This window comes from Pleurodeles waltl, chromosome 2_2 (assembly GCF_031143425.1).
Source record: "Pleurodeles waltl isolate 20211129_DDA chromosome 2_2, aPleWal1.hap1.20221129, whole genome shotgun sequence".
Lineage (NCBI taxonomy): Eukaryota > Metazoa > Chordata > Amphibia > Caudata > Salamandridae > Pleurodeles > Pleurodeles waltl.
This window is the reverse complement of record NC_090439.1, coordinates 727622402-727631882: the sequence shown is the minus strand read 5'-3', so window position 1 is coordinate 727631882 and position 9481 is coordinate 727622402. Positions and strand designations below refer to the sequence as shown.

The 9481-nt window shown below is 46.8% G+C and overlaps 1 protein-coding gene across 1 annotated transcript in view; it reads left to right on the top strand.

Annotated features, from left to right (window-relative positions):
• The first annotated feature begins 1586 nt into the window (after positions 1-1586).
• SLCO5A1 (solute carrier organic anion transporter family member 5A1) overlaps positions 1587-9481 on the top strand; it is a 310785-nt gene continuing 302890 nt past the window's right edge. The window contains exons 1-2 of the mRNA XM_069220306.1: positions 1587-1811; positions 6222-7788. Of these exons, the coding sequence (XP_069076407.1) occupies positions 6795-7788 (994 nt within the window). The 5' untranslated portion in view covers positions 1587-1811; positions 6222-6794. The remainder of the gene's footprint in view (positions 1812-6221; positions 7789-9481) is intronic.

Genomic DNA, 9481 nt, shown 5'->3' with positions numbered 1-9481 from the left:
AGCATTTGATAAATATCACATGCAGTTTTTAACTTATGATCAGACAAGTCTGTAAGTTTATGTGCTACTCCCCCTGGCATGCTGTAAAAGCATATTGCAAGCCACCATGGAATCCTGTAATGTTAAAGGGGAACTTTGGGCCTGATGTATGAAAATGCAATTTTGCATTTCTTAAATAGCAACTTCATGGAAATTGCTATTTAAATAAATGCAAAATGCAATGTACAAAGGTACTGATTTCCTATTCGTAGGAATCCCTGTTAGGAAATTGTTATTAAGAAATCTCGTTGGATTTGAATGAATGGGCCAGTTTTACATTTCCTAAATAGTGATTTCTTATTAGGAAATCTCTATTTAGGGAATGCAAAACTAAGGATGGCAATGGGCAATTGCCCCCCCACTCCCTTGGTGCACCCCATAAATAGGGGTGCACCTGTAGAGCACACACATGCCAAATGGTGTGCTCTATTGCAATTAAAAATAAGCACTTTGGGGTGTTTTTTTTCAAATTGCACCTGCTTGTATGTTAATTGCATCTCCTAAATGCCAAAGTTGCATTTAGGAAATGCATGGTACATCAGAATGGGAATCACAAATAGGAAATCCTTATTTCCGATTCCTTAAAGGGCTTTGTGCATAAGAAAAGCCCATTTGGCATTTCTTAACGGCCCGAAATAGTGATTCAGACCATTAAGAAATGCAAACTGGATTCTTACCGCTGGCACTTAGTGACTTGCAGTATCCATATAATGTACGGGAGGAGTACTTTATCTCATATTTTGAGCAGAGAATGTGACAGCCCGATTAATCATGTCTTCTGATCTTCGAAGATGTTTGGCCCACACACGTTGGCAATTACTTCACTGTCCAGCTGGACTCGACAGTTGGTCATTGTTCAACATTTAAACCTGGGACTGCTGGTGGAGCGGCTCTGGCGCACGAAGGGCTTGCGGTCTAAGTACATCTTCTCTTCTATAGGATGTCTAGCATGAAGAAGGACGGCTGAAAGTGAGCGATCATGCTCGCCCAAGTATAGGTTCCGACTTAGAGCATAGATCCTTGTGGAAAACGAATCCAGTCTGAACTTTCAATGGAGATTGTTTGGACTCGATTAATAGCGTGACGACTCGATTAATAGCGTGACGACTCGATTAATAGCGTGAGGACTACAGCAAACAACGTGTCAGCTTCTGGGTAAAAATGAAAGGTAAATGGAAAATAAGACCACGAGTGCCCGTCAGTTGAAGCGCTATATTATAATACTCCACGAAAATGGTTTCTGACAGACTGTGTAGGCAAGTGCCTAAGTCTATCGAGAAAAGAGAGGCTTGCAGAAAGGGTTGTGCTGTCGGAAGTACAAGCAGAAGTCGAAAGCACTCGTGGGGGGAACAGAAACGAGACGTGTTCGATATCACTTCAGATGGATGAAATAGCTGAGGGGAAGCACCAGGGCAGCAGGTGCAAAGCCTGGCTACCCCAGGGGGCAATGAGGAGGGGGCCGCTCTGATTGGCTGCGGGCGGTCGGGGGGCAGGCTGTGTGTGCATTGATTGGCCGACTACGGTGAGGCTGTGCCAGTGCCGAGGCCGCTGCTCTTTATTGTCTCTCCGGAGGAGGAGGGCCGGTGTGCCATCCCCTGCACTGACTCCGGCGTGCCTTGCCAGCTGACTCTGCGGGAGACAATCTGGGGGGTCGAACTACGCAGATTGAACGGCATTTCGAGCCCCTTCGGCAGCAGCAGCGAAGCTGGCACTGCTGCCATGATCCGCCCTCCTCGCCCATGACACCCGTCCGTCTCCCGAGCCACGCCCGCGTGAGTACCGATGAGGGGTTGTGCGGGGGCGAGGATTTGTTTTTTGGGAAGGATTTATAGAGCCGCAGGGATTCCATAACCACTGCCCATCCGCAGGGGTCCGGAGCCGCTGCCAGGCTTCTCCGGCCAATACCAACAGTACCAGTGGTGGATGTACAGCGGGCGGGTGGACAGTGATCATAGGGACAACCCTATGGCAATGCAGTGAGTACGGTCCCCGGTGCCCTGGCTGGTGTATTCATACCTAACGCCCCCGTTCTTTCCCGTAGCAGAGGCAGCGGCAGATGGTGCTCCGTGGATGTGGTCTGTAAAGGGCACCCATTCCCGGGAGTTGAGCGCAGTTTGCCTAGTCTGGGGCGCTAAGTACACTGTAGGGTACTCACTTTTGGACACTCAGAACAGCACGCCATGTATAGGGGGATTCATTCAGAATGATTCTTAGAGACGGGTGTTCAGCACGTGCCATTCAGTGGAAGGGTGTTCTCATTAAAGGGCACTCAGTACATACATGACGCTTCGTGAGACCGCGAGTGGGGTCAGGGATAGTTGAGGAGCAGGCGCCTGGTGTAGGCTCTCCGCCGCCCAGTTTCCTCTTCCAGGCGCTAGTCAGCCGTCACTCACACGATTGTTCAGAGCATGTTAGCACGTGTGATGAGATTCAGATGGCGGTGCCCAGGGAGGGCGGCGACAGTCCATTGCTCGACAGGTGGCAAACAGTGCTGCTCACTGCATGCTAATGACATCGTATGACCGTGCGCAGAGGGCTTCTTGCGCTCACCCCTCTATGAGGGGCACTAAGCAGGAAGCCCCGACCATGCTCTGTCTGTGCTCTGCGGGCCGTGCCGAGCTCATTCTCAGCCGGTTATTTTTAGTCCCTCGCCGCTGCTAATGCGGCACTGCCTCCTGACCTTTGCTGCTACTCGGACTCAGGCACGAACGCTTTTGTAGCCGTTACTTGGCTGATAAGACGTTCCCTTCGTGTCCATCCCCTCCCCCGGCACCACACAGCAGCAGCAGAAAACACACAAAGACCGGGAAGGGACAACGATGCACATAAACATCAAGAGAAGGCAAGCAGTGCATATGAACAGCAAGTAGTAAACAGTCGAATACCAGAGAGGGGCAATACACAGGAACACCCACAAAAGTACACTCACAAATATCAGAGGACAGCATTTCACATGAACATCCACAGCAGTAACCACATAAAGACAAGAAGGAAAGCAGTGCACATGAACATCAACAATAGTAACAACATAAAGGCAAGAAAGGGTAAGCAGTACACACGAACATCAGTTAACACACAAACACCAGAGGACAGTAATACACATGAGCATCAACAACAGTAACCACATAAATACCAGACAAGGACAGCAATACACCTGAACATCAACAACAGTCTAAGCACACAAATACCAGACGGGGACATCAATATACCTGAACTTCAAGAACAGTAATCACACAAATATCAGACAAGGACTGCAATACACATGACCATCAACAACAATAACCACACATATACCAGGCAGGGACAGCAGTTCACATGAACATCGACAGCAGTAACCACTTAAAGACAAGAGAGAGAAACAGTGCACATGAACAGCGGAAAATACCAGTGAGGGGCAGCCATACACATGAACATCAACAGAAGTAACCACATAAAGACAAGACAAGAGAAAGTGAGCAGTGCGCATGAATAGCAGTAAACAGTCAAATACCACAGACGGACAGCACACGTGCACATGAACAACAGTAAACACTCAAATACCAGCGACGGACATCAACAAAAGTAAACACACAATTACCAGATGGAGAGCTATTTACATGAACATCAGCAACAGTAACCACATAAAGATGAGAGGGAAAACAGTGCATATTAACAGCAGTAAACACTCGGGTATCAGAGAGGGACAACAATATACATGACCATCAACAACAGTAACCACTCAAATACCAGAGAGAGACAGCAATACCCATGAACATCAACAACAGTGACCACATAAAGACAAGAGAGGGTAAGCAGTGCATATGAACAAGAGTAAACACTTGTGTACCGGAGAGGGACAGCAATACACATGAAAATCAACAAAAGTAATCAAGCAAACACCAGACTGATAGCAATTCACAGGAAAATCAACAAAACTAAACATACAAATTCCAGAGGACAGCAATTCTCATGGACATCAATAAAAGTAAACACACAAACACCAGAGAGGGACAACAGTACACATAAACATCAACAACACTAACCACAGAAATACCAGCGAGGGACAGCAATACCCACGAACATCAACAACAGTAACCACATAAAAACAAGAGAGGACAGCAACATGCATGAACAGTAACAGTAACAAACATGCAAAAGAACATCAGCAAACACAAAGACCAGAGAGGGACAGCAGTACACAAGAACAACAAAATCAGCAAACGCACAACTAGCAGAGAGGGGCAGTAATGCACATGCACAGCAAAAGCAGTAAGTACACAAACGCCAGAGCAGGATATCGATACACATGCACAGCAACAGGAACAAACACACAAAGACCAGAGGGGACAGCAACAGAATTTTCCAGCAACAGCAGTACGCCCATATACCAGAAGGCGACTCCAATACACATGCACAGGAACGGCGGTAAGCACACAAAAATCAGAGTGGAACCGTAATACACGTGTACAACAACAGCAGTTAACCTTCAAAAACAAGAGAGGGACAACAATTCACATGCACAGGCAGGCGAAACAACCCAAAACTATCACATACACGCTCATTAATCCTTCAGACAGTACCAAACTAAATTGGCGTGTAGAGTATGTCATAGGAAGTGTGTATTAGATTTAGAAATGGAGAACAATAGCACACAAGCACAAACAATAACATACATCGTCACGCACAGGCAAAGTGAACACAATCACCTATATACAAGGCAAATTGCATCACAAAAATTGGCCGAGAAAGCAATAACACACAAGCTTTTTGACAGAGATGATGGATAATCGAACAAAGGGTGACTTGTATCCTGTGAACGGTATCAAACCACTGAGAGGTCGCGTGGTACCACCATCTAGAGGTTGAATAGTAGCACGCACATGCACGCTGTGCAGTAGTAAACACTAGTGCATACATGCATTCAGTGCCGTGCACAACCAGACTGCACAGTATCACCATGACATAGCATGCACAGTGCTATCACATTCACAGTGCTTTGGCCAACACTACAACACATGTGGTGTGAACAGTATCATACACAAGCAGACTGAGCACAATTTCACACAGGTTACCGGATGCCATGGCACCTGGCTCTGTATTCTGACTGATTTCTGCTGACCACCCCCTCCCCGAGCACACTGCTGGGTACACACAGACTGATCAAGCACTCTTGACCAATATCTGTTTAGGGATACATGACAATGCACAGTGAGCATCACTCTGAGGAATGAATGTGTCGCAGCTCTTCGACTCTTGATCAATTCTGCTTTGATAGATTCTGGAGTTTGCTGCCCTTCTTCTAGACTAACCCTGCCTCACTTCAAGACCATATAGGCAGACTCATGCCCAAATCTAGTATAACACTACAGCAATAACATTTCCTGTGGTTGGTGTTCACGAGCACCAACTCATGTCTCCGGGCCCGTCAGAGATCCTTTTCTTCAAATGAGGTACCTGCCTCACCGGATGAAGGCCCCATACATAACACCCACTGAAACACCTTTGTACCAATTCTACGTGAAATAGTTATGTAGTCTGGGGGAGGGGGAGGTGTGACGGCGTATGAAAAGTCTGGTTCTTCATGGAACGCACCTCTGGAATATTTACCGACTGGGGAAGCTCAGTGAGACATTCCGGCTCTCACACAGCACAGGAGCCCTATATGAAATGACCCCCTAATGCGAATATAAAAATGGAACCGTCCATTTCCTGCTTTGTTACTAAAACTACATAGTCGCTGACTGCGATGCAGTGAGCTCCTAACGCCCTTGGGTCGGTACGACTGCACGTGCTGCACCATTGATAGCTACGCCCCCCTCTCATTCACACGCGCACAGACACGAGAATACACAATTGCGCCAGAGAGAAGAGGTGACTACGTTAAGGAGTTCGCTGATTTTGTTTAAACAAAATTGGGATATAAATACACATACAAACCTTGACCAGGTTGCACATTTGGCAAAGTTACATAGAGGAGTTAATGTTTGAATAATGGCAGTGGAACGCGGTTCATATTTGGGTGTACTGTACACTGTACATAAACTATCACCTCTGCTGTCTGTGGTGTCATGTATGAAATCCTGATAGAACATATCAAGGGTGAATGAGGGAGGCGGGGACAGGTTGCACTTTGTCCATGTCGGTCTTTTACTGTCTGACACATGGGTTTAGGCTCTGATTTCATTGTGTGCCTCTGATTACAGGGTGGCCGACGGAGTCCTGACCGCGCCAACTCTCCTGCTGCTGCAGACTCTGAAGCACAATGTGCCAGCTGAATGCCACCGGGGCTGGCAGCGCCCTGACCTTCTCTGGAGGCCTCGGTCTACAGTCGCCCGCAGGAGCCTGCTCCCTGAAGCCTTCCACCGTCCGGCAGCCCCCGGTGCATCGGGCCTGAAGGATGCGGCACAGAGGACGCGCGGGACCTCACCACTCCAGAGGGCACTCTGCCACCCATCATTGGTGAGGACGGTTGCTGGCAGCGCGGGGTTGTAGGGAGCGCACCACAGCCCATTCTCCGGCACTCAGTGCTATTCAGTCACAGCTCCCATGCCATTCAGCCTGGCAGCGTGCAGAGGACAAAGGAGGACACCGGAACAAAGGCCAGCGCTGCAGCAGCCGGGATCTTTATGCATCGCACACAGGCCGCAACCCCATTACCTTCCTGAAACGGGATTAAGTTTCCCGATAGGGAATGCTGACTTGCAAAGAGCAGTTTCAGTTATGTTTGCATTTTGGTGATTCCGCTGCCACTGCTCGAGCCCGCCGCTTTTGCAACCATGGCCTCGGAGGACTGCGAGCGCTCTGCCTTTATAGCCTCGCGCCTCTACCAGGAGCAGCAGGCTGGAGGGGCACAGGCGCGCGCCAGGGAGAGGGGCCACCACTCCAGGACAAAGAGTTTGCCAACCTTCAATGGGTTCTGTGTGCCGCCTGCTCAGGGATCAGGGCCCACGCTCATAGACACCACGCAGTCCACTCCAGTGGTCGCGGATGTGACTTTACTGCCCAATTTGCAGGGTTCTAGTTTCAGCTGCGGCCTTGCATCAGACAATTTAGCTCAGAACCTTGCCGCTTCTTCTAGGACAGTGTTTTCATTTGCAACATCTAACTTTTCAGGGGCTGGGAACACGGAAAGGACAGGGTCTAACAAGTTTGCTCGAAGAAACAAAGGCGTGTCTCCGTCCTCTACACTGAGCACCACCCCGGCCACCTCATGTCTGCGTGTGACCTTGACCGACTCGCGCTGCTTCTTGGTGTGCATGTGTTTCCTGACTTTTATCCAGTCCTTGATGGTGTCCGGGTATCTGAGCAGTGTTATCACCACCATTGAAAGGCGGTACAGTTTAAAGAGCTCGGAGTCGGGGCTGCTGGTCAGCTGCTTTGACATCGGCAGCCTCTTAGTGGTGGTCTTCATCAGTTACTTTGGTGGTCGCGGGCAGAGGCCGCGGTGGCTGGCTGTGGGTGGTGTGCTCATTGCTGTCGGGGCTGCACTTTTCTCGTTACCTCACTTCATCTCCCCTCCATATCAGATACAAGAGGTGAACTCCTCCCTCTCCAATGAAGGTTTGTGTTTCAATGGGAATAGCTCAGCCAAAGGCCCTTTGGAGTCCTCGGCATGCTTCAGGGAATCGGGTGGGAACGACCACTCCCTGTACGTAGCTTTATTCATTTGTGCACAAGTACTTATTGGCATGGGGTCGACTCCGATATACACCCTGGGGCCAACCTACCTGGACGACAACGTCAAGAAAGAAAATGCCTCCCTGTATCTGGGTAAGATTTTGTTCTCACTTTTTGACCTTAATGGCCTTCCTTGTGGAACATAGTGTATGCCTTAAACGTGAAAGTGCGTAATCTAAGCAATACATGGGGTAGTAGAACTTTTAGAATTGGAAATACTCCAGAAAACACCCGTTTGTGTGTGTGTGTATGTGCGTGTACATTTGTCTAATCGGGTAACCGCATAATATCTTCCGGTATTGCCATTGAGCGGTTCTGGTGATGCCATAAACCACGAAGCCGAAGGCCGAGTGTTTTGTATCTGTCATCAGAACAATGAGTTGGAAATATAGGATCATATTACAGGTTAACCGTTTTGTAGTTTCTACACAATACGTTTATGTTGGAGTAGTCATCTTGACAAAACCGTTTTCTTCAAATTGCAGATAACAATGAACACGCATTGCAATTCGAATGTTTATGTTTACTTTTCATGAATAAATGGTTGCTAAAACAATGGACAATGATGAGGGCCAAGGAATTTTTGTGATTCTGTGTCTGCCGCATTTACCACAAAATTACAGATTTACTGCATTTGATGTAATTTGCTGCATAGGCTGCACAGATTTGCAGATTTCACTAAAACGTTTTACTAGCTAAAGTGTAGGAAAATAATGCTGTCAGAAATTGTGCAAAATAATTAGCATTATTTGCTCAGTAATTAGGAAAACCTTGTCGCATGATTTGGACATCCATGCAGCATATTCCAACTAGTGCGTGCGCGCGCGCGCACACACACACACACACACACATGGTGGTAGGCGCTCTTGAGTTATAGTAACGGTTCCCAGAGGTAGGTATCCTCAGATTTTTGACCGTTATTAATTTCCTGTTTGATGCATCTCCTCAAAACTGTACAGGCCAATAGCTTTGTCTGCATTGACAGATAATGCAAAAGTTTACAGTGATTGGTCAAGGGGATGCAAAGAAAAAATGGAGGTCCGATTGCACATGTTTCCACCTATGCACTTTCCATAGACTTTGTATTCATACTTAGCTGCCAAATGGCATGTCAGATTGTCATGAAATTGTGCAGATGATTCTTTTTGGTAGTAGAGGTAATTGAGGTACTTTTAAAGTTATAAGGTATTCAAACTTAGTGATATCTCACGACATTGTGCAATAGCACACAAAAGTACAGAGGTACATAGCGATGACAAGGCATTATGTGATTGGCTAATGATGGCTTTTACAAAAGTAATCAAGAGTAAAAGGCTGTCATGTTGTTTTAAGTACACTTTGGCTGCATTCTGGCTTATAGGTAAGTATTAGGTTTTATATTTCTTTCTCTACCTATCACCAAGTGTTAATTTTATTATTTGTAGCACGTTTGTTTTATATTGCAATGGTTTTTATCAATCAAGCAATAAAGTTCTACTCCTACTAATATTACCACTTTATTAAAGTGGTATCACAGTGGTACTAAGTAGGAAAAATTATTTAAAGTTTTTTAGATATTGAAAAAATAAATATGGAGAACCGCAGTACTTATTAGGAAGTACAACAGTGCTTACAAAATATTAAAAAACATACATATTTTAAAAAGTGAAAAATGCACATTACTACACTATATTTCGCAAATATAGACCCTCATTATAACATTGGCGGTAAAAACCGCCTACCGCCGCGGCAACGGCCTCAAAAAGACTGCTGCCGCAGCTACCAGCCATCCGCCATATTATGACCG